This window comes from Peromyscus eremicus, chromosome 9 (assembly GCF_949786415.1).
Source record: "Peromyscus eremicus chromosome 9, PerEre_H2_v1, whole genome shotgun sequence".
Classification (NCBI taxonomy): domain Eukaryota; kingdom Metazoa; phylum Chordata; class Mammalia; order Rodentia; family Cricetidae; genus Peromyscus; species Peromyscus eremicus.
In genome coordinates, this window is record NC_081425.1 from 62064092 (window position 1) to 62090103 (window position 26012).

The 26012-nt window shown below is 43.3% G+C and overlaps 1 protein-coding gene across 1 annotated transcript in view; it reads left to right on the plus strand.

Annotated features, from left to right (window-relative positions):
- Atp8a2 (ATPase phospholipid transporting 8A2) overlaps positions 1 to 26012 on the plus strand; it is a 591431-nt gene that overhangs the window by 105443 nt on the left and 459976 nt on the right. The window contains 1 exon segment of the mRNA XM_059273541.1: positions 25153 to 25297. Within this exon segment, the coding sequence (XP_059129524.1) occupies positions 25153 to 25297 (145 nt within the window).

The window sequence follows — 26012 nt, forward strand, 5'->3', positions numbered from 1 at the left end:
CATCTATGTATATGTACATAGACTCATATACACTATATATGTATTTTAAATTGTTCAGGATGTTGAACTTTTTTCAGACACTTCTTTTGAGAACTCTGGTCACATCTGTAGCCTACTTTTTAATTGGGTCAACTGTTTTCTTCATTCTTGGCGCCTTTAGTTCTTCCTATATTGTGGGCATTAATTGTCTACTAGATGTGTAGCTGACAAGTTTCTTGCCCATTCCACAGGCTTCCTCTCTGTGAAATTGTTTCTTGTTCTGTACAGAACTTTTTAGTTTGTATGAGGTCCCATTTGTTGGCCTTAATTACTGGGCAAATGGAGTGTTCTGTTCAGAGAGTCCTTTCCTACACTTTATCTTAGAGGGTTCTAGCATTTCTGTGTTTAAGGTTTCACATTGAGGCCTTTGATCCATTTAGAGTTGATTTCTATGCAAGGTGACAAATACGGGTCTAATTTTACCCTTCTACATGTGGACAGTAAATGTATTTTTGTCATCTTCATCAAATATCAAATGACTGTAATTTTGTGTACTCATATTTGAGTCTTCCATTTTGTTTCATTGATCCACATGTCCGATTTTATGCCAGTACCATGTTGTTTGTCTTATTATAGCTCTGTAATATAGCTTGAAATCTTGAAATCCGGCACCATAATTCCTCCAACATTGTATCTTTTGCTCAGGATTGCTTGGGCTATGTGGGGTCTTTGGTGGTTTAATATGATATGAATTTTAGGTTGCTTTTTTCCCCATTTCTGTGAATAATGCCATGGAAAATTGGATTGAGTTTACATTGAATATATAAATTACCTTTGGTAGGTACCTTTCACAACATTAGTCTGTCAGTCTATGAACACGGGAGGTCTGTCTGTCTTTAAGTGTCTTCCTCAGTCTCTTTCTTCAGAGGTTTAAAGTGGTCTTTCACTTCCTTTATTTGGTTAATTCCTGGAACCTTTTTAGGCTATCCTGAATGGCAGTGTTTCCATGATCTCTTTCTGAGCATGTGTGTTATTGGTATGTAGAAAGGCTACTGACTTCTGTAAGTTGATTTTGTATCCTGCCACTTTGCTAAAAGAGTTGATCATTTCTAGAAGTTTTATAGTGGAATATTTGTGATCTCTTATGTATAATATCATCTGCACATAGGGCTAATTTGACTTCTTTTCCTATTTGTCTCCCTTTAGTTTCTTCTTGCCTTATTGCTTTGAGTACTATATTGGAAAGGAGGGGCGGGTAGTAGACAGCCCCCTGACCCCCCCCCCCACACCTGATTTCAGTGGGATTGCTTTTTCCCCCTCCATTTAGGATGATGCTGGGTGTGTTTCTGTACTATAAAGCCATTATTATGTTGAGGTATATTTTCTCCATCCTACTCCCTTTAGGACTTCTATCATGAAGACATATTGGATTTTGTCAAAGGCCTTTGCAGCATCTATTGAGATAATCATGTGACTTTTGTCTTTAAGCCCATTTATTGGTTTATGTATGGTGAACCATCCCTATATCCCTTGGAAAAGGCAACTTGATAGTAGTGCAACATCTTTTTGATATATGCCTGAATTTGGTTTGCAAGTATTTTGTTGAGAATTTTTCCATCTATGTTAGTCGGGGATATTGCTTGTAATTTTCTTTTTCTGTGGTGTCTTTACCTGGTTTTAGTATTTGAGAAATATTGGCTTCATAGGAGTTTGGAAATGCTCCCTCTGTTTTTATTTTCTTTTGAATAGTTTAAGAAGGACTGAATGTAGTTCTTTGAGTGCCAATCCATTTGGGCCTGGGCTTTTTCAGTTGGAAGGTTTTAAATTACTGTTTTGATCTCTGTATTTGTTATAGCTCCGTTTAAATTGTTGGTATTTTTATAGTTTAATTTTGATAATTTGCATTAACCTAAAAATTCATCCATTTCTTTGATGGAGTACAGGTTTTTTTTTTTTTTTTTGTTTTTTTGTTTTTTTTTTTTTTTTTTGGTTTTTCTTTTCTTTTTTTTTTTTGGAGACAGGGTTTCTCTGTGTAGCTTTGCGCCTTTTCCTGGAACTCACTTGGTAGCCCAGGATGGCCTCGAACTCACAGAGATCCGCCTGGCTCTGCCTCCCGAGTGCTGGGATTAAAGGCGTGCGCCACCACCGCCCGGCTTTTGTTGTTGTTTTTTGTTTGTTTGTTTGTTTGTTTGTTTTTAGATTTATTAATTTATTATATATACAATATTCTGCCTGCATGTGTCCCTGCAGGCCAGAAGAGGGCACCAGATCTCATTACAGGTGGTTGTGAGCCACCATGTGGTTGCTGGGAATTGAACTCAGGACCTCTGGAAGAGCAGTCGGTGCTCTTAACCACTGAGCCATCTCTCCAGCCCTTTTTTTTGGTTTTTCAAGACAGGGTTTTTCTGTGTAGCTTTGCGCCTTTTCCTGGAACTCACTTGGTAGCCCAGGCTGGCCTCGAACTCACAGAGATCCGCCTGCCTCTGCCTCCCGAGTGCTAGGATTAAAGGCGTGTGCCACCACCGCCCGGCCAGATTTTTTAAAGTATCTCCTTATAATATTTTGAATTTCTTCGGTGTCTGTTTTTTTGTTTTCTTGTTCATTTCTGAGTCTACTAATATGGGACATTTCTTTCTTTGGGTTAATTGGGGCAGGGATCTGTCAATCTTGTTTAAGAATCAGTTCTTGGATTTGTTGATTCTTCATATTGTTTCTATTTCATTAATTTATGATCTGATATTGATTACTTCTTCCAATCTACTGGATTTGGGTTTTGTTTGTTCTTGTTTTAAGTCATTTATTTGTGCTCTTTCTGATTTTTTAATGCAGGCACTTAGAGATGTAAGTTTTCCTCTTAGGACTGCTTTTATATGTCTCAGAAGTTTTGCTGTGTTTCCATTTTCATTTAATTTCAGAAATTTTAGATTTTCTGTTTTGAGTTCTTCTTTGACCCATTTGGTAATATGTTGTTTAATCTTCATGTAATTACTAGAGATTTCCTGCTATTGATTTTAAGCCTTATTGCTTTGTGGTCAGATAGGGTACATGAAGTTATTTCATTTTTTTCAGAATTTGTGAAGATGTGTTTTCTGTCTCATATGTGGTCTCTTTTAGAGAGGCTTCCTTGGGCTGCTGAGTAGAATGTACATTCTTTGGTGTTGGGTAGAATATTCTGTAGGTATGTGTTAGGTCCATTTGGTGTATGATGTCATTTAATTCTGAAGTTTTGTGTTTAGTGTTTGCCCAGATGACCTGCCTGTTGGAGAAAGTGAGTTGCTCTAATCACTGACTATTACTAAGTTGGAGTTAATCTGTGTCTTGAGGTCCACTAGTATGATTTTTGTGAAACTGGGTGTACCAGAGTTTGGTATATGTGTTTAGGATTATAATGTCTTTTGGGGTAATTGTTCTCTTGATTAGAATAAAGGGTCTTCTTTAATTTCTTCTAACTAATTTTAGTTTGAAGTTTATTTTTATATGCACATATGCATACATATGTGTTTATTTTATATATGTATACATATATATGCTTTTTCCCTTGTAAACTTCCAGTTGCTCTATATGAGCAAATATCTATATTTGTGTGAACCATATGCTTGAGAAAGGTGCAATTAAAATTGATATTCTGTTTGTTTATATTGAGTATTTACTAGTAATTTACTGGCCACAAGAGCATTTATGGACACATCACTCTATATTATTGTAAATCTTACGTGTTTCTAAGAAGATCCCAAATATTTAAAACAACGTATTCTTTAGCTTGATCAACAGAAACTGAATCAGGCATGAAAGACTGATGCTTAGAAATACAGTTTTCATAAGTTAATCATTTAGGGAAATTCTATATAAAAATAACTTGGGGAAAAGCATCAAGACCCCGATGAAAGCCTTATTTAAGCTTTTCTTCCATAATTTTTAAAATTATTTGAGAATTTTATACATGTGTACAATATATTTTGATTATATCCACCTCCCACCCTTCACCTCTTTCCCTTCCAAGATTTTCACTATGCCCAGCTCCCCAGTTCCAACTCCTTCCAGATCCCTGCCTCTATATCCCCCTTCCCAACTTCATATTCTCAATCTCTCTCTCTCTCTCTCTCTCTCTCTCTCTCTCTCTCTCTCTCTCTCTCTCTCTCCCTCTCTCTCTCTCCATGGATTCATGACCATTTGCTGGAGCAACCTACCAGGGACCATAACCTTAAAGAAAACTATCTCTTTTTCCCCAGCAATCAACAACCATCAGTAGTTCTCAGCTATGGCTGGGAGTTTGTGTACTCCTTTCCCATTCATGCTGGAATGTTGATTGGCTTGATCTTGTTTGAGTCTTGTGTAGGTAGCCACAGCTGCTGAGTTCATGAGTATAATGGTCTTGTGTCTAGAAGGCATTGCTTCACCTCCGTTCTTCACAAACTTTAGCTCTTACAATCTTTCCACCCTCCTTTTGGCAATGCTGGGGGAGCCTCAGGAGGAGGGAAACATTCCACAGACAATTGTTCTTTGTACTTTGACCAGTTGTGAGTCTGGTGAAGATCTTTGTGATTTTGTACCTTCTTCGATCAAAATTTGATGCAAATATTAAGTGCAGCAATTTTTTTTAAAGATGAACTAACTATACCTTCACAGTAGGAAAAGAAGGATTCATTGTTTGCCTAGTGATATTTTTGTGCAAGGAATTTATGGGATGCAATTTAGCATTCTGAAGGACAGCAATAACATGGCTAGAAGGGAAAGTGGACACATTGATGGCCTTCAGCATTGGAATCACAATTCAGGCTTGTTAGCGGATGGGGTAGAAGTATTCCTTGGTAGAATGAACAGTGTGCACACTGAGGAGTTGCTGGAAGAAAAGACTTTGACAAATGTGGCTTATGTAAACCTCAAAGTAAGATAGCTCTGTTTCAGGTGTCCAGCAAGTGTCTTTATGATGTTGAACCTTCTGTAGCCACAACCATCCCAGTTAATAGAGTCTTTAATCTATCAGTTCTTACTTATAGAATTACACATTGTAATAAGTAAGTTTACACAATTTACTTAGCTATGCCCTCTTCTGCTCAGGAGCATGCCAGTGTCTGGGGTCCTAACTGAGGGTGGCACTTGTTTTTTTTGTTTGTTTGTTTTTTTGTTTTTTTGTTTTTGGTTTTTTTCCGAAATAGGGTTTCTCTGTGTAGCTTTGCGCCTTTCCTGGAACTCACTTTGTAGACCAGGCTGGCCTTGAACTCACAGAGATCTGCCTGCCTCTGCCTCCCGAGTGCTGGGATTAAAGGCGTGCACCACTACCGCCGGGCTGGCACTTGTTTTTTTATACATGGTGTGGTACTATGCTGAGATTGTGTTAATAACCCCTATGTCAGATGTTCAAACATTTCCATAGAGTTCAGAAAATTTATTATAGGGCTGAGTGTTTAGCTCTCAGCAGCAGCCATTCAACAGATGTGTGTCCTCCTAACAAAGGGGGCAGCAAGAGACTGAATTATGCATTACCTCGCTCAGAGTTCTGTGGATGATGAATTGTGTGTGGCATGTAGTTAAATTATATTCCTTTTTAGAGTTCCATTGGGGAGACCAGCTTTGGGTTTAGAGACTCAAATAATACAGAGCAAGAGATGTGAAGATAGTTCCAGCTGAGGTCACTGTAGGTAGAAGGAGCAGGAACTGGATGTTCATGAGAGATAGCAGAGAAGACCTTGCATTTAAAGTAGAGCCTAGCATTCTATGGTGGGGTTGTGGCTTAAATGAAGCCCCCAGCGTATGTGCTGGAAACCCCATCACAATGCAACAGAGTGGAGAAATAGGCTTGCAGGAGGTGACTGGGTTATAGGAGCCCAGCCCTATGGCTTCACACTATCACTGTAGGAAAGTTTCCTTGTTGTGAGAGTGACGTCTTTATAACAGGTGAGTCTGATGCCCTAACTTGCTCTCACTGACCCATATGATGCCTTCTGTCATGTAAGGGGATAGATAGCAAGAAGATTTGCCCCATGTGCAGCTTCAAATAGGGAGTTCCCAGCCTCTAGGACTATCGGGCAAATAAATTTCTGTCTATTATAAGTAACCCGACCTGAGGTTGTGTTATACTACCAAAAAACAAGGAGTTTGCTTTCCACTTGAAGTGCCTCAGAAGCTGTCAGCCTGATTTAGCGAGTGATTGACTTAGTTGTATGTTTTGAAAATGCTATTGGCTGCTATGTGGCTGTTACTCCTGAGGTTAAGAATAAGAAGAGGCTGAGCAAAGAAGTTACTGCAGTGTCCGCATGTGGAATGATGGAGCGAGATGAGGTTACAGAGGAGGGTGGAGGTCAGGTTCAGAACTTATTTCTCAGTTGGGGGTGTGGTACGGGAACAGCTAGGATTCTCTGACAATTCAATGTAGGATTAGGAGATGAATCAAAACATTTGGAACTAATTGCAAAGGTAAATGCTATGTTACTAATTCAGATCAGTTATTACTGAGGTCAGTCTCTGTATTCCCACACAGAAGAGGGAAAACAATAGGTTTGTTCAATTTCAGCACATGTGCCAGGGATTATAGAACAAGATAGTCCTGCATTTTAAGGAAGAAGTTTAGTCATTCTACCTAGTAGACTGTGAAACTACCCAGCAGAGGTGAAAACTAAAGCCAATGTATGGAAAACCACATCTACACACACACACACACACACACACACACACACACACACACACACTACATAGTTATGCATGCTTATGGCTCTAGACTGTATCACTATGTTTACCATGTACAGTTTACCATGGCCAGGTTGGCTAGCATTTCCATCACCACAAACATTCTTCATTCTTTTGTCTTTGGGACATTGAAAATCCTCTCCTCTAGCTGTTTTGAAGCACACAGTCAATGACCATCATCTCTCTGCTGTGCCTTACACAGAAGTCTACTCCTGTCAATCATGGTCACCCTTTCTTTAAGTCTTTGGTGGAAAACTTTGGGCATTGGAAAATACCCAGAGATGAGCTGGGCTAGGGCTTGTGAACCGAAGAGATTAGGAATCGCGGTAAGTACTCATGGCTAGCAACTTAGAAATTTCTTGTCCTCTTATTCTTGGAGTAAAGGATGAAGTTGTCATCGTCATCATCATCATCATTGTTCCTGTTTGAATTATAGCTCTGTGAATTACTCTAGGTTTGAATTACCTAGGCTACTCCTATTCTTTGGATTTGGAGCCACCTCAAAGGTCTGTGTGTTAAAGGGTTGGTGGCCTACTTGGTTCTATTAGGAGAGAATGGAGCCTTTAAGAGGTTGGGCCACACTGGAAGTCTGTTTGTCATTGAGGTCAAAGGGGATTGTGGGATCCCAGACTTTCTCTTTCTGTCGTGTGTCCTGACTATGAGGTGAGCAGTTGGGCTCTACCAGATATTTCTGCTGCATATTTGGGATGTGGTCACAGGCCCAAGACAAAGCTGGACTGAAATTGCCAGAAACTGTAAGCCAAAAATCAACCTTTTCTTTCTTTCTTATTTCTCTTTTTTAAAAAAATTTCAAGACAGGATTTCTCTGTGTAAAAGCCCTGGCTATCCTATAACTTTCTCTGTAGACCAAGCTGGCCTTGAACTCACAGAGATCCACCTCTGTCTCCCGAATGCTGGGATTAAAGGCGTGTGCCACGACCACCCAGCTCTTTTTATAATTTTCCCTGGTGTTTGTTATAGTGACAGAGAGTTGTCTGGCATAACTGGCGACTCTATGGCAGGAGAGAGTTGACTGGCATAACATGGCGACTCCACCAGGGCCAGAGATACAATAGAATGTGCTTTGAGCAGTAAGCAGAGCCCTGTGGTTCCAGTTCCTGCTTTTCAAGATTATGACGAGGGTCCATTCCCAGTGACCTACAAACATGCTAATATCCCACAACCCCCTTCAGGAGTTGGAGTTGAGGCCCCTGAACCATGCAGGAGTTAGGGTCCAGTTGATATGGCTACTTATGGCTGAAAGGGGCACAGAAGGGTTTAGAGTCTCCACTCATGCCAACTTTCATGTCTCAGAGGATAATCAGGGGACCCCAGATAGATGCAGTTTGATCATCATAGGACTATCTGAAGGTGAGTTGGCTGTTGATGCAAGGAGAATAGAATTAATATAGCAGTTAAGTACACAGGGTCCAGGACTAATAGGGTCACTACTAAGATTATAACTCATTTTACTACAAAAATTTCAAGATCCAATCCCAAAGCTGTTCACCTAAAGCAATAGTAATGTCTGATTTGACATTAGGTTTGAATGTGTAGATCATGTAAAGCAGATGAGACATTAATAGAATTATTGGGAATATACACACAGTATTTAACCTTGATAAAAGGAAAGTACCTCAAAAAGGCTTATGACAAGTGCTGAATGGACAGACAGGGACTCTAAGGAGGTCTGTTGCATATACCATGGAAAGCTATAAGAGCAAAGGAATGGACTTCCATTATTGGTGAAATTATTAAGGCCATTCCACGTAGTTAAAAGGGAGGTTTATTTAGTGGCCCAACTTACAAATGAAGGGATAGGTAGGTTGCAGGGTCTGGGAAAGACGCAGCGCAGTCCGGCGGTGTTCTCTGGAGAACTCTGCTTGGTCTACCTCCAGTGTCCAGGGTCCAGGAACCAAGAGAGAAGGCCCATCCAGATCTCGGGTCTTCAGGGTCCTCTCTTGGCCCCGCCTTGTAGACATGACAGTTACTGAAGCCTCAATAGGGGTTGGAACTTCCAGATCAAGGTTGAAAAGGCTGCCCGCTACATTCCATGGTCCAAGGAAAGGCAGTCCACACCTTTCTGTGGTATGGAAAGGCAAAGAAAGTCCAACTACAGCTGAATGGGATCTTGTTCTGTACTCCCCTAAGCTTCCAGTCTTTGTGATTCCATTGAAAGGACTCATGTGAAATACAGTTATGTGGACACTAAGCTTTTCTTACAGAACAGAGTGGAGCACCCTTCAGGGCTGAGAGTGGATGGTGGTCAAAGGGAGCATTGTGGAGCAGTGAACCCTCTCAAGAGTGATGACAGGCAATGGCCAAAGAGACCATTGTCTGGTGTTCATTTCTGGCAATGCCTTTTACTAGCATTTCATGAGTGGTACTGCACACACAGTATGGCTGTGTGAGATGTAACAAGGTGTTTCTGGGAACCATACCAGCTGCACCTGGACCAGAGGCATCTAACCCAACCTAGGTTATTGTCATATGACCTCAGAGGAGAGAAAACCGAAGCTGTGTCCTAATGATGGGTTGTAGGCAGACAGAGCACACAGAGTGAGGAAGAGGAATTCCAGGCAGAAGGCAGCACTCAACATTAAGTCTTGTGAGGTTTTCTGGCTCTCATGTTTCCATACCAGATTACAAGATCTTTAAATGCAGGAGGCCTTTTTTAAATTGCATTTTTAAGAGTGTATAGTAATTGTACAAAATTATAGGTTTCACTGTGACATTCACCACATATGATATACTTTGATCACATGACTGCCATTACCCTCTTAAACCCCCGTTCTAATCATGCCTTCTTCTTTTTCCAGACTCCACATAGGAGAGAAAGCATACTTGTTTGTTTAAGTCTGGCTAATTTTTCTTAACACAGTCTTCTCCACTTCCACCCACTTTCCTCCTCATGGCATGACCTTGCTCTGGGCTGTGGCAGAGTCACACTCTAATTGTGGGTGCATATATATTCATATATATGTGCATCCCATTTTCTCTATCCGTCCAGCTATTGATAGCACTTAGGCTGGCTCTGTAACCTGGAGATGGTGACTCATACTGTGCTAATCATCAGTCTGCAGGTATCCCTGTTGTGTGCTGAGTCTGATTTCTTCCAGAAGTGACGTAGCTGGACCGAATGGCACTTCGAGTTTCAGTGTTTTGAGAAATTCTATACCTGCTTCTGTAGTCATTGTGCAAGCTTGTAGTCCCGTCCTGGTGTTCAAGGATTCCTTCCTCCTGCATCCGGGGAGAACCTCTACTCCTGTACTGACACTCAGAAGGCCTAGAATTCCTAATGGATGGATAACTTCTTGTCTTCAATATTGTGCACATCTTGACATCCTATTTTCTTCTGTGTGTTCCTGACTCCAGGGTAGTTAATCTCTAGCAACTGGGGCTGGTTTTCTGAACTTAAGTATGAAGTGGTTAAACCTGGATGCCTGGGAGCCTATGGAATTTTCCACTTATTTATTTATTTATTTATTTATTTATTTATTTATTTATTTATTTATTTATTTATTCATTCATTCATTCATTCATTCTTCCTTCCTTCCTTCCTCCTTTCTTCCTTTATTTATTTATTTTGGTTCTCTCTTCTTGCTCTTTAGTGCATAGAGTTCAGGAATATACTTTTGTTTTCAGATAAGAACTTAGAATGATAAAAGATTCAGTTGATAATAGATCTGTTTGTCATTTTAGGATACTCCTTAAAACAGTCATGAAACTGACTCATAAAAATAAAGAAATTAAATTTGGATGTTGGCTGGCTGATTCATTACTCATTGCCTTATTGTTAAGTATCTCTACAGTGAGTGGATGACTGTCATAGGGATCAGATGGGTCAGTAAGTATAGAATGCTTGGAAGAATGGCGGGCTCAACGAAAGACACATTTATTTTGTTTTCCTGAGATAGTCTTCCTATGTAGCCCAGGCTGTCCTCAAACTCACTATGTAGCCTAGCCTGACTTTATACTAGAGTTTCCCCCGCCCCCACCTGCCAAGTGCTGAGGTTACAGGCATATGCTGCCATGCCCGATGTGCTTTTTAGAATTGTAATTACAAGTGACCCCTGTGACCCAGCAAACATGATTGGTCTGGCAGTACTGAATGGGCTGAGGATGCTGTGAGGCAGACGCTCCATATGCCTTTGCTTTAACAGATATTCCTATATTTAAGCATTCTCACTTCTATGTCTGAGAAGAAAATGTGATACACAAAATGTCAAATCAGTGAGAAAGTCAGGAAAAGCCAGAATACTGGGGAAAGTGTGTTTTGCCAGGGCGCTGGGGATAGAGGCAATGAGCCGGCCTCTGCTGACTTGCTTGCTGATAATGTCCGACTATACACACTTTGAAGGTTGCATTAAGATTGTTGATAGAAGCGGATGCTGGACCCCTGTGACCAGTGAGGATGAGTCTTTCCTTTGTACATGACAGCTGACTTCCACAGACTTAGAGTCTCCCTGGGGGGAAAACCTGTCAAGAAGCACAGGGCACCGAATAGTAACCTTTTGTTTTGAGCCGCCAGTGAACCTCCCACCCTTTAGTGTATGTACAGAGTGCTTGGGTGGTTCACACCTTAGCATGGAAGGAGAGGCACCTCAGTGGGATTTTAGGCATTGCTTGGAGAATGGCATCAGGAAAGTGCAGGAAAAGCTGCCTCCACCTTTGATCATTGAGAAGTGGATGGAGAGGGGTGCAGAGAGAACAACACAGGTCTTGTGTCTCGATTTCTTTCTCTGTGGACAGTTCGCAGCAGAGAGCTGAGGTGTGGGGAATAATTAATGATGACTGTGAGGGTCAACAGGTTTCACTCTACTGACATGCCATATACTGTTTCTGTGGAGGTTTAGGGACTGTCTGGACAGCCACTGATCCTAGGAACCCTCTAACAAGGCTGTGAACAGAGGACTTCCAGGAGGTGGCAGATGCTGCTGTGTCTGCATGGGTAGGGCAGAGATACTTTGGAACACTCTACCCTTTGATAAAGCCAAGCAGCCCCTGCAAAGGCTGTAGATGTGAATCCAAGCAGGGAGAACAGATTATCATTCTGTAGACCAGAAGAGGCAGAAGGCATTTCTGTTAAGGAGCCCTGCTCTCCTCCATATCCCAGTCTCTTCCCTCCATTCACACAGTGTCATTTAAAGGAGAGGCGCAACAGAAATGAGGGGATCATGGGGCCAAAACATCGTTCATCAAGACACACTGAAAGTGGCTCACATGAACATTCCCAATAGCATGAGCCCTGAGCAACTAGACATTTTCATTTTCCCTAGCTGTCTGTTATACGCTGCTGTGGGAGGGGGAGGTGGTCAGAGCCGCTGCATAGAATTTGAGGAGTTAATTCTTCCTGTGCCCAATTAAAGACGAAGGTGAACTTCCTGTGTTTACTTGGTTCAAGTCCTCGACATGTTACTAGATGTTTTCTGTGTCCCTCTGGGAGGCATATGACTAGTATTGAACGTGAGCCCTGCCTCATGTGTCAAAATTGAAGACAGAAATTGAACAAAGAAAGTCCTTGGGTGGTAAAGGCTGTGTTAGAAAGACGCAGTGTTGGGAGGGCCTAATAGAGCAGGGATTCTGTAGATAGGGCTGTATCAGGGCTGCTTCTGTGAAGAGATGTTGAAATGTAGGCATACGTGACAGGAAGGAGTTTGCTCTTCTCATGGGATGAACTTAAAGGCTGGAGTTGGTGCCTTATGTTGGCAGAATCTACATCAGCAGGTTCAGTCAACCCTGGATAGAAAGTGTATATTAAAAACAATGACTGTCATGCAAATAATAAGGAAGTATGGTGCACTCTCTGTCTACATGCAGTTTAGGCTGCATCAGGCATGATGCATTATCTAGAGGTAAGTGAGAGGATGGATGGGTGTAGGTGTTGTTCAAATGCTATGCCATTGTGGGAGGGGCGTGAGCATTTGTAGACTTCATATCTAAAGCAGAGAGGGGTATCTTGGACTCAGCCCCCCATATCCACAATGGGTGATGGATTTGTCCCTATGGAATTCTCATTAGGGTTTTTAAAGCTGATGCCCCTGCCTGGAGCCCAGATTTGAGGTCCCAGGAGCAGTGGAGAATCTCTCCTAGCAGATAGGATTTCTATAAAATGTTACGACACTGTTTTTAATCCTTAGCCAACCCAGCCTGGAATGAAAAAAAAATCCTCTGAATTGAGGATATGAAACAGATTTTTCTTTAAAGTTTGGGTTTATCTATGAAATACATTTCCAGAAAAGCACATTTATCTTCACTTAATTTACAGGATGAGTTAACATAAGATGCAGAATAGGTTTTGAAGATAGGAGTCTGCATTGCTGGTCTTATTGAAACCAAGGTGTCATAGCTTGGTTCTCTGTCCTGTGATGAACACCATGACCAAAAGCACATGAGTAGGAAGGCGTTTATTTGGCTCACATGTCCCAGTCCTCCATCATTGAGGGAAGTCGGGGCAGGAACTCAAGCAGGGCCAGAAGCAAGAGCCATGGAGGAAGACTGTTTTACTGGCTTGCTTTGCTAACTTTCTTGTATATCCCAGGCCCACCTGCCCGAAATGGCCCCACCCACAATAGCCTGGGACCTCCCACATCGGTCATTAATCAAGAAAATGGCCCACAGACATGTTCAGAGGACTGAGGGAAGGAATTCCTCAACTGAGGTTCCCTCTTCCCAAGTGACTCTAGTTTGTGTCAAGTTGACAAAAACTATGTCTTCAACTGTGCGCTTCTTCCTCCCACTACCTACCAGAATGTCTCACATGTAGGAGGTATTCAATAACTGAGCGAATCCAGCATCCACAACATTTCAAGTCATAAACAGTCCACAGGCAATTACTTTTGCTGCATTGTCTTTGTTCCCATGAAAAAAAGAACAGGATCCAGCAAGTGTTGACAGAAATAAGAAATCCCAGCCCATCACTGTCATCTTCCCTTTGTGCTCTGAGCTTTGCAACTCTTGGTAGGAGTGGATCACATCTGCTATATTTGGAGAGAAACAGTCTGTGCAAAGTGGGGTCTTGAAAAGCCTCTGAAATGTGGCTGCCAAGGTGAAAATAACCACATTTTGAGTTTGCCCAGCATTTCCATTGTGTCTGTTTGATTAGGAGAGCTAATCAGCCTCAGGGCTTCCCAGTACCAAAACTGCTGCTGTGTGCCTGTGTTCTCAAGAGTCACGGAACAGCTTTGTAAATATGATGTAGAAGCCGGAGCTGACCCTGAAACTTTGAGGGTGTGTGTGTGTGTGTGTGTGTGTGTGTGTGAACATTCATGGTGTTTGTGTGCACACACATGCCTCTGACTAAAAAGCTCTGTAACTAACCATGGCACTGCTTTCCTAGAGTGGAGACATGCCTGGAAACACAGAGAGAGCCACCTTTATATGCTTTTCAAGTAAGGGAAGACATATCATTTTCTCCCTCAGTATAAAAGTCTGAATAGCCATGTCTGCTAGAAGTGTATGGTGACAGAAATTTAAGCTATTATTTCCTGGAGGTGGAGCTGGGGTAGAATCTTAACTGTGAAAAAAAATCTGCTTATATAAGTGCTTGGCAAACTGTGGCTTGGAGGCTCAAACTGAGCTGTGAGGTAAAAGGGGTATCAGTCCCCATCCCAACACTGTTGCTGGAGAATTTCTCTCCAGCTCCCACCACCAAGTCCCGCCAGTCTCAGAGCCCACTTATAAAATAAACACACAGACTCTTACATTATTTAAACTGCTTGGCCATTAGCTCAGGCCTGTTATTGTCTAGCTCTTACTCTTATATTTAGCCCATTTCTATTAATCTTTACTTTGCCACATGGCTCATGGCTTACTGGTACCTTACATCTTCCTTGTCCTGATGGCGGCTGGCAGTGTCTCTCTCCCAGCCTTCCACTTCCCAGAATTCTTTTCCTTGTCCCGCCTATACTTCCTGCCTAGCCAATGGCCAATCAGTGATTTATTTACTGACCAATCAGCAACACACTTGACATACAGACCATCCCACAGCACTTCCCCTTTTCTTTTCTTAAAAAGGAAAGTTTTAACTTTAACATAGTAAAATTACATATAACAAAACAATTATCAAGCAAGAATTATAGTTACAATATTAAAGAAGAGATCCTATCTATCTTATATTTGTAAGTTTAAGGTTTTATATCTAACTTATCTTTTATTATAACTAAGGAAAATTGTAAGTATCTAGTCTTTAACCACATCAAAGACCTCAGAAGGATATACTACTACCTGAGAAATGGAGAAGGATATAAGCAACTTTTAGGAGTCTTGTAGGGTAGACAGAGACAGCTGGCAGCCTGGACAGTCATTCAAAGTTCTCTTGTAAAGTTGGGGCATCTGTCTTCAGCCCACAGGCCTAGAGTCTTTTATTCACTTTTCTCTGTGTCCTGTAGAATGTCTGGCAGTTTTCTCTGCAAAGCAGGAACCTGAAGGACCATTTTGTCAAGCAAAGTTCAGTGGTCACCTTTGTATGGGTCCTGCATGTCCAGTTGATCAGGCAGTCCAGGCAAGAACAGTTTCTTGCCCAAATGGCTATTTTTGTCAAGGTGAAGATAAACTCCATATGTCTTCGATGCCCATCCTCCTCTCTGAAGTAAATCGGTGCTGTCAGGAGTAGACATGTCTCACTGTCCAAAAAGTCTAAATTTTTAAAACATTTTAAATGCCATATTCTGTAGGTCTTTGAAGTGTTTGAAGTCTACCTATCTATCTGAAATATAACTATGTATACCTAGAAGACTTAACTAACATGGCTACAAATATTATCATAGATGACTAACTATTAATCTATTTTTTAATTATCCATTACAATTTTAAATGAGTTACATAAACATAATACCTCAAACAAGAATAGAAATATATATATACAGTATAACAAAATTAAGTTTAAATTTGTATCAATAAACTAAAATCTATAGCAATGTAAAACATTTTAAACAAGTTGTTACTCTTTAAAAGTAGGTTCATTAATCTACCCTTAATACTATCATATCTAAACTATCCCCCTTTTTGTTTTAGAAAGAGATTGTATTTATAATCAACCTGATTTAAATAAAAATATTGGTTTTTCTCTGTCCCACACCAGAGGGCTCTTCTGATTTGGGACACAAGAATCTCTTAACCTTTTTTTTTTTTTTTTGAGCAATATGTCTGGGTTTAGAGGGGGAGTGAGCCAATTCCATCCCCAAAGCCAGCTTGGTATATTTGGGAATTTGGGCGTAGCTTCTCTTACTACTTCCTGCTGGAGGGGGGCGCTGTATCTTATGGGGACACGAAGAAAATTTTAGGATCATGGAGTAGTCCATGAGGCTGTATCGTCTGAGCCAGTTGCCTTGGAACCATTGTGGATGTTGAGTCATCTGGGCCATGGTGTCATTGGAGACCTTTTAGGGGGTCTTGGCTGGTCAAACCTGATGTATCTTAATCTGGAACAAATCCATAGTCTCTGGCTTTCTGTGGAAACAAAAGCAGAGACTCTTTTCCAAAGCAACATATCCTTATATCCAAATTTTGAAGTCAAGGTACCTTTAAAATTTACATTTTGGCATACCTCAACAGCTTTTACAATCAAATGTTTTTCTTCAGTTACAAATATCAAAGACAACATAATCCAGATTCTCTGTGTGATAGCCATTCTTTACATGGCTTATTACCTTTAATGTTTCTTTAAAGACTTTATTTTTAAAAACTATCTATTTGTTTATATAACTGTATATATTTTTTTTTTCTTTTAAGCCTACGTACATTTTACACACATTGTGAACTATTCCATCTGAATCAGTCTTATTGTGAACCTATTGATATAAATAAACTGCAGCCCTGTAAGACTGAAATGGTGCTGTGGCTGTTGGCTCCGCCCACTTTAGTTTCCCAACATGGCGGCGGTCCGCTTTCCGCCAGCTCTGGGAGCCATGACTCTCAGAAATAGTGGGTCTACACTTTTACCAAAGTAGCGTGTAGCCCAGAAACCTCTTTTTTTGTTTTGTACTAGCAAAGGCTAAATTCACCACACAGTTTAATGTGCTACTTGCAGAGGCCTCATTCCCACCATACTGCAGGTCGAGAGCGCACGCTAGGAACCCGCCAGTAGCTCAAACCGGCAGCTGCCGCTTATTTGAGAGAGACAATTAGGAAGCTGTTTTTAGGTCCGTTTTAGAATCTTTTTTCTAAGTTTTTAGGTGGAAACTCTTGCCACCACGTTGGACGCCATTTGTTGCTGGAGAATTTCTCTCCAGCTCCCACCACCAAGTCCCGCCAGTCTCAGAGCCCACTTATAAAATAAACACACAGACTCTTACATTATTTAAACTGCTTGGCCATTAGCTCAGGCCTGTTATTGTCTAGCTCTTACTCTTATATTTAGCCCATTTCTATTAATCTTTACTTTGCCACATGGCTCATGGCTTACTGGTACCTTACATCTTCCTTGTCCTGATGGCGGCTGGCAGTGTCTCTCTCCCAGCCTTCCACTTCCCAGAATTCTTTTCCTTGTCCCGCCTATACTTCCTGCCTAGCCAATGGCCAATCAGTGATTTATTTACTGACCAATCAGCAACACACTTGACATACAGACCATCCCACAGCACAACACTGTGACAAAATACCTGGCTAGATAATTTAGAGAGAACCTATTTTGATCTAGGTTTTCAGAGATTTCAGTTCATGGTCACTTGGCCCTGTAGACTTTGGTCCAGCAGTAAGGCTGGGAGGGAGCCCATGATGGAAGAAACTGCTCACCTCATGGTGGCTGGGAGGGAAAGACAGGCTAGGAGAGACCTGGGTCCCCATATCCATTCCAGTGACCTAACTTCCTTTCAATAGGCTGTACCACTAATAAGTTCAAGCACCTTCCAATAATGCCACTACTGGTGGCCAAGCCTTTAATACAAGGGCATTTGGGAAACTCTGAAGAAATAAACAATAAGAAAAAGTTTTAAAGATTTTTTGTGCTAAAAAGGAGGGAGGATTAGGAGGAAGAGAAGAGAATGTGGAAGGAGGAGAAGGGATTTGAGAGACCACACGTGGCCCACAAAGCTTAAAATATTTACTGACTTGCACTTTCCAAAACAATTGTCAACCTTTGATTTCTATCATTGATTTCAGTTTTGTGGATGAGGAAACAGGGACTCAGCAGGCAGCTGCTTAGCTAGGCTCACAAGGGTAGTGTGACCAAGTATAATGAGAACAGGACTCAAGTTCCTGCAGATCTAGCTGTTAGTCCCATCTTTCCTGTGGTCTGGGATGTTTTGTGATTGTTAAGAAGGTTTCTCCTTTGAGTCCCTCATTCAAGAGTTCACAATTCTAGGGGCTGGGCCGATGGCTCAGCTGGTAAAAGGCTTCCTGCACGAGAATCAGGACCTGGAATTGAATCACTAGCTCCCACAGAAAAGCCATGTGCCAAGGTGTGATTCTGTAATTTCAGAAGAACTCAGGGGCAGAGACAGGAGCATCTCTGGAGCTCATTGGCTAGTCATCCCAACTGAATGACAAGCTTCAGGTCCAATCAAAGTTTCTGTCTTAAAGATAAGGTGGAGATTAAGTGAAGAAGAGACCTGACATTGACCTCTAGTCTCCCACACCTACGTGCTCATTTGTACATTTCCCATGTGTGCACATATACCATACACACACACATACACACACACACTCATACACACACACACACACACACACACACACACACACACACACTCACACACTCACTCCCATACATATCCACCTCCATCCACCCCACCTCCACATACAAAAATAAGGAGTTCACAGTTATAACATTAACTGGCCAGAATGAAGTCAGTGTCACAGGATGAGGACACAGATACCATAGCCTACACTCCCTAGTGACACCAGCTACAACTCAGGCTTCCAGACCACCAGCAGTTCTGACCAACTGCATTTAAATTACAAGTTCTCATTAAGCCCTTCAGAGATTTCAGCAACATAGTATATTTGTAATGAGTTTTACTATAAAGGATAACTCAGGACCATCCAAATTTAGAGGTCATAGGATACAGTGTGCAAGGACCTCAAGCCTGAGGTTTGCTATGTCACCTTGTCTACACATTGATGTGAATCACCAGGCTGGGTCTTTAGCCTGAGCTTTGGTGTCCAGAGTGGCTTTTGTTCCATTTTGCTTTTTTGATTTCTCTATGTAGATGTTCTTTGTGGGATCACTGACTGCATGATAGAGCTCGGTCTCCAGCTACCCTACACTTTGGGATGTTGGGCTGATGGACCTGATTCAAATTCTGAACTTCTAATCATGTGGTTGGCATTAGCTGCATGCCAAATGTATCTAAAACTAGTTAGAGCCCTACCTCTCCAGCCATCTAGATACCCACCGTGAATAATAAGGACTCCTATGTTCCTGTCACTCAGCAAGTTCCAAGAGTTTCAAATATTCCCCCTTGGGACCCCAAAATGCATACCAGATTTTTTTTTTTTTTTGGTGTGTAGGCTGGCTTTAAACTCAAGTCTTGTCCTGGTCTTTTGGGTCATAGGAGTGTGCCAGCATGCTATGCTCAGACTAATTCTTTACTGTCCAAGCCTGGTCTGATTCTACTTCTGTTTCCTCTCCCTCCATAAGACTCTCAGAGTCAGTTACAGACTGTGTTACAAGAAAGTTTGACTAAGGAGAACCAGGCTATTTCTTTCTCCAGATCTCTACTTTGAGATGGTAAAACTTTGTCACAGGGATGGATTCACTAGGTAAGTCTTGAGCATTGTTTGAAATTGTGGACATGTTGATTGTGTTAGGGAAAATGCTGTTTGGAAGGAAGGGTTTTGCCCCTCCCCGTGTTCCTTAACTCAACGAAACACTTCGAAATACTTTAGCTATGGTAACTTCCATTTTGGATTTAATTCCTTACTTAAAAGTCCTTAACTGCCAGGGTCTGTTTAGCTTATTATGCTAATATTATTTCTACATACTACATAAATCTCAAGTAATAAAACAATAGATAGATATGATATCTACTATTCCAATTTGTATTAGGAAGAAATGTTAAAGCGTACCGGGAATTTTCATTTTGTTAAAGCATGATTCCAGGCAGTTTCTAAGATGGCCAGAAGCTAGCCGTCCTCATCACCTGTAGCTGTTTACATCTCAGGGAGAGGTCTGCTGTCCTGCTTCCTAACCAGTGAGCTGCACATTCCTGCCATCACCCACACATTGTACATGAGTGAAATGCTAGGGGACTTGTTTGATTCCCTGAAGGAAATGCACTCCCACCACATATGGATGCTACCTCCCATGAGCATGGGAAAAGAGGTGAACAGGAGAGCCAGAGCTGAGAGGAGAGTGAGAGATGGGCAGGGGTTGCTGGAGAATCTATAGCAGCTAGGTGGGTGTCCCTTTTGTGCTTGGGGTCACAAGTGTGTCTACAGTAGCTAGCCAGTTCCCCTGTACCCCATTCCTGCTCTCCACTCATTGCCTTATCCATAATCCCTTGTCCAGATACTCTCTCCCATCTCTCAGTTGCTTTCTAACAACTCAAGGAATCATTCAAACAAGCAGCTGGAATGTTGCCATGGAGACTTTCTACTTGGGATCTAGCATCTCTGGGTCTGAACATCTAATGCAGTGGTTCTCAACCTATGGTTCACAACCCCTTTTGGAGGGTCATATCAAATGTGCTACATATCAGATATTTACATTATGATTCATAACAGTAGCAAAATTACAGTTATGAAGTAGCAATGAAATAATTTTATGGTTGGGCATCACCACAACATGAGGAACTGTATTAAAGGGTCACAGCATTAGGAAGGTTGAAAACCACTGCTCTAATGAGATGTGTGTCTTAGATGTCTAGAACCATAGCATTTCAGGGTGAACTATAAGTAAACAGCAGTTTGCTCCTTCTGGTTCACCTTTCTTGCTCTTCTGTCTTATAGGATAACATAGATTCTCTGTGGGTTCTTTTATGTGTTAGTTGCTATATTTGGTTATGAGTAATAGATATAATGATCAGCGTATAGCTAATGGAAACCAAAGACCCCAACATCGCTGGGATGGAGTAGGGGACTATGGCTGTCCTTCAGCTGCTTTATATTTATCTCAAAGGAAACTTTCCCTCTGCCCTCCTGATTGGTGGGCCAGAGAAGCCTTCAGACCTGCAGAGTGTGTACCCACAGGTCAGCCACAGGCAGAGACCATCCTTTCTGGTTCCCATGCTTGCTGATTCACTGTGGCTCACCTTGGAGCATGTAGCCATCATCAGTCCAAAGAACTGCAGTGAGTCCACAGAATTGACCAGCACAGATATAGCTGCTGGGCTCTGGCTTGTCCCTGAGAGGAGAAGGATTCAAGGTCCAGACAAGAAGTCCATGGTTCCATGGCAGATAGGTGCCTTCAAGAGGCATCTAATCCATCAGGTTTAGTTGTATTCATCCATTACAAACTTGTGGCTGCTGCTGATACGGTAGCCACTGTTCAGGGTTAGGCAAGGTAAGTCCCTTCCTTCAAAGCCTTGGCCATCGATTGTCCTCTGCCTTCTGTGGGTGCAAACTGAGCACTTATCAATTCGCCTAGTTTTGTTCTCTTAATCCTTTCCCTCCCCATTTGATTTCTTTCTCATCTACCAAGTATCTATTGACCCCCCTCAATTGCTGACACTGTGCCTACTTATTTGGGGGCATTATAAGCATACCCTTGGCTTTTGTGCGGTGGTATCTGCAAAATGCATTAACTCAGAGTTTGTCTCAGGAGTCCAAATCTGAAACCGTCACCATAATGTGCTCTGCTATATATGGCACAGTGTTTTCCTTAGGCAATACAGATTTGTGTTCTTTTGAAAACCTGTCTTCCAGCCCGGGGTAGGTCAAGATGAGGTCACAGCGGTAGAAGAAATTTATCTGAATCTTGGCATTGGGGAACTCTGCACTATTTCTTCACAGACTAAAATCTCCGAGTCTGACTTTTGTAAGTACAGGTGGATGGGCATTGTGGCATGCTAGGAACGTGGGAGATTCGATGTGCCTCTTGTTCTCTCCCCTCTTATTTGTGTTAGTAATCTTTTGCCATTTAGTACTCTGCAGAATTTAAATGTTGGGCAAATTATTGTATTTCACTCCTTTATTATTTGTAATTATGTGTATGGGTGTGCATATATGTCCCATGCTTGCACGTGCCCATGTAAGTCAGAGGTGTCAGGTTGCTTAGAACTGGATTTACAGGCCTTTTAGAGCCACCTAACATGGGTACTAGAACTTGAACTGGCATCCTCTCTAACAGTAGTATGTGCCCTTAACTGCTGGCCATCACTCCGTGATTTCTGTCTGTAACGCTTTTGTCCTAGTCTGCTTTAAGCTCAGGTATCTAATCCTCTCCCCCTGTATAACCCACACATCCAGCTTCCATCTCTCAAAGGACAGCCTTGCAGTTTCCTCCTGGGATGTCTTTCAGGTCTAAGTTTTCTGTCACTCTTCACTCAACCCATGCATTTGCTGGCTCACATCAAGACTGCACAGCTGATCTTTGTACAGCCCGTCTGCTTCTGTCTCCTGCTGCTCTGTTCATCACTGCTGGATGCCATCGTTCTTGCTTAGACATCGTCTGTGGCTTCAGCCCGGGTCAAAGCTGGGCCTTCTCGACCCTGTGTGTCATCTGCAGTCTGCCCACAGGCTCTGTTCTCCGAGCATCTTTTCTGCTCTGCCTCAGTTTGAACCCTCAACATGGATTTATTTTTCACTTGGCCCCCAATACAATTTTCTGTCTCCTTAACATTTAGTTGGGCTTTCCTTGTCCTCATCCACAGTGCCCTCGTCTTTTCTAACAAAATCCATGCCCAACCTGTAAGGCTCTTACATCTTCCAACCACTTCTCCACCCAAAGCACAAAGTGATTGTGTGACCTCTGACCTCCCTTAACCTTCAATCCCACTCGTAGTTACTTGGTTATAAACTGTCACTCACTGCTAGGTAGCTGTCATGGTGTAGGTTGTCACTTGATTCCTTAAACTACTTGATACTTTAGAAGACAAGAGGTGAGACCTCCCATTTGGTGAACCCCGCAGCATCTAACTGATTTTTCAGGTGTGCTGCTTATGGGTATCATTTATAAAGCAGTGCAGTGCAGAATCCGTGAGTATGCGGTCCACAAAGTAGGAAATAGGGGGAGTTCCCTTGGTGATGTCGATTTCATGGATTCACGTGATGCTTAGAAGAGGGGAGAGCCACTAAGCGAGTGCAGTCCTGGCAACAAACTGTTTGATCCAAGCTAATGTCAGGTCTTTGATCCTCTGTGACTATCACCGTAGGTCTACCCGGGAAATTCAAAGGCATCATTTATGGGTTCCCATCATGTGCCAGGTTATGGGACTCTGGGAGTCTCATTCAGGGGACTCTAGTAGACAAAACAGATCCCTGCTGTCCTGGAACTTGAGCTGCTGGGTCTGGGAAAACAGCACAAATAAATAGTATCAGGTGATAGCGATGAATGCTGAGGTGGAAAACAAACCAGGTTAAGTGGCAGAGAGAAAAACTGTGCTTCTACACCAACTAGTCACAAAGACATTCTCCATCTGTCTGAAAGTAGTGTGTGCTTTAAAATGCAGCCGGGCTGGGGATAGGTTCAGTGGTAGAGGTCCTGAGTTTTATTCCTGGCCTATAGAAAGAAGAAAATAAACCTAAAATCAAAACAAAACAAAGCCCATTCTCCCTTGACGGAAATCCAGGAAGTAGAGCTGGTGGGGTCACCAGGATGGGAGTAGACATTCTTGTTTCCTGTTGCCCCTTCTCTGCAATGAGAGGGCTTTGGTGGTGTCTACTGGCCAGGGTAGACCCTAGAAAGCAGGTGGCGAAAGGGAAAAGGTGAGGGATTGGTCCTACAGTAAGAAATAGCCTGGGTGTGGTGCACCCCTTCGTGAAGAAGCAGAAAACGGGTGTGTCTGGCTTGTGGACCCAGATGTGAGCACCGAAGCCTGAACCTACCACATACATGCTCTCGACTTTGGGAAAAGGAAAGGCTTAAGACTTCTTCACTGGTCTGGATAGTATGTCAGCTTTGGATACTCAATTTGCCTTCCAGTTTCCCATTTCTCATGTTAAGGATTGAAATCCTTACACTCAAGTTAACAAGATGATTTGACCAAAGCTTAGTCTTTCAGATTTTCTCCATGCCACTAACAGTTTTCTCTGTAGCTAGCAAGTGGAAGTTTACTCCAATAAGATGTAAGTTTTGTAAATGAGGTGCGATATACACCTCTTTGATAGGTAGAGAAGATGGGGTATTAGTTGGATAAATATTTAAGGAAAACAAGGTTCCACCCGCAGAGCTGGAGGTGTGGTGGTGGTGGTGGGGTGGTGGTGGTGGTGGTGGTGGTGGTGGTGTGTGTGTGTGTGTTTCTGCTCGTGCAATGTGTATATCCTTCTGCATACACCTCAAGAAAAGTGCCTGAGAGTTCAGCTCACTCAGAAGCTTCGAGACAGGGCTTGCTATCAATGTTATAGAACTGGGAGGCGGGGAAGCTTGTGTAGGAGCCACAGAAACTACTTAAGCAAGGAACTGAGAGCTCATGCTCTGGACCAGAGCTGGCGAGGGTGAAGTTGAGCCCCTGAGGTGATCTGTGGACACCAGCAGCAGAGCCCTACAGGATGGCGGTGGGAGCAAGCTCTGCCCATCTGACTGGAGACTCTGATTCCACAGGGCAGAGGGTGCTTTCACCTCCTGCTCCTGTGAAGACTGCACGTGGGGCATCTCCCTAGGGCTGTTGGTCTCACTGTGACTAAACACTGTCCAAGAGGCCCAGAAAACCCAGCTCCTGAGCTCAATCCCTGGGACTAGGCGTGGCCTCGGCTAGGTGATGTCTTCTGGCGCTCCTGCTGACTCCCTTGGCCTCCTCTCCAGTCTCAGGCAGTCTAGAATGGCCCTCCTGCCTTCGCCCCCAGCTAGCCTGGCCAGCGCGGGTACCGCAAGCTACGTGCGCGGCCAGCTCCATCCTTGCGTGCGCTCCGAGCTGCCGAGACGCTCCGGAGCGCTGGGGTTGAGCAGGACGGACAGGGTAGCCCGGGCCCGCGGGGCCTCCTGAAGGTCCAGGGCGGGATGAGATCTCTGTTAAGTCCAGAGCTCGAGAAGCTTGGCGAACCTTCTCCACAAGTCCAGGTTGGGTGGGGCTTCCGAGGAGGGGCGGGGCCTCCACTGATTCACTGAGGGGCAGGGCGTCAGTCAGGGGCGGGGCCTCCGCAGATCCGTGGCCCGGCGGGGTCCCAGGGGTGGGGCCTATGCACAGGTCGGGGTGGGGCGTCTCAAGTCACCGAGGGGTGGGGACTCTCAGGTCCCGAGCCCGGCTGGGTGGGGCGGGGCCTGCGCTGCCTCGGCGGCGGCGGCGGCTCCAGTCTGGTCTCCAGGGGCAGCTCAGGTACATAGGCGGCCCCAGTCTCTCCAGAGCATCCTTCCCGGCTGGTACCCGCCTGCAGCGCGCTCGCTCGCAGCCTCGGGCCTGGAGGCTGACTTCTTTTGTGTTTTGTTTTCTGCCCCGCGTCTCGTCTCTGCAGGACCCGTTCGTTCTTCTGCGGGCTACAAGAAGGCAGAGGATGAGATGTCCCGGACCACGTCTGTTGGAGACCAGCTAGAGGCACCGGCCCGCATAATTTACCTCAACCAATCTCATCTCAACAAATTCTGCGACAACCAGATCAGGTAGGAGAAGCTGCAGCAGCCGGGTGAAGCTCCAGGCTCACCTTCACGGGATGGCTTTTCTGTCACCCGGGAGGCGGCCCCTCAGTTCACTTGCTTCCCCCCCAGCACTTGGCATCTCTGCCTCCTGCACCCACTTTGAGCCCAGAGGTCCACACCCGGTACCCAGTGGGTCATATAAACACAGCTGCTGTCTGCCTCCTCCTCTTGCAGTGCTGTGCCCAGTCCCTCTGTGGGCCCTGTGGAAGTTATTCTTATGCAAAAAGTGAAGGTGTGCACTCACCCCTGCACTGCCTTCCAAGAATCTCCTTAGTCTCCGTGTAACCTCATTGATGGTTCTCTTTGTCATACTACTCTCTTGAGTAGTTTGCAGAACGTCTGTGGGGACATACTTTATAAGGGAATCCCGCAGGCCACAGAGACTCACGTTCATTTCCCAGTGTCCCACTGCATTTGCTAAGGGTCTTATTTGCTAGGAAACTTTGTCCAGAGTCAGCAGAAAAAAAAAATGAATGGAAGGTAGCATTTTAGTGTCTGCTTAGAGTCTGCTCTTTGTCTGCTGGCCACTGTGTTAGATGTGTTAGCAGTGCTAGCATCTCCAGAGTCTCGTGGAGCAAGTCATTACCTCCAGGTCAGGAAACTGGAGTGGAGAGATGTGACATATTGTACGATGCTCATATATTAATAGCTACTAAATTGGAAAGCGGGAAATCGAACC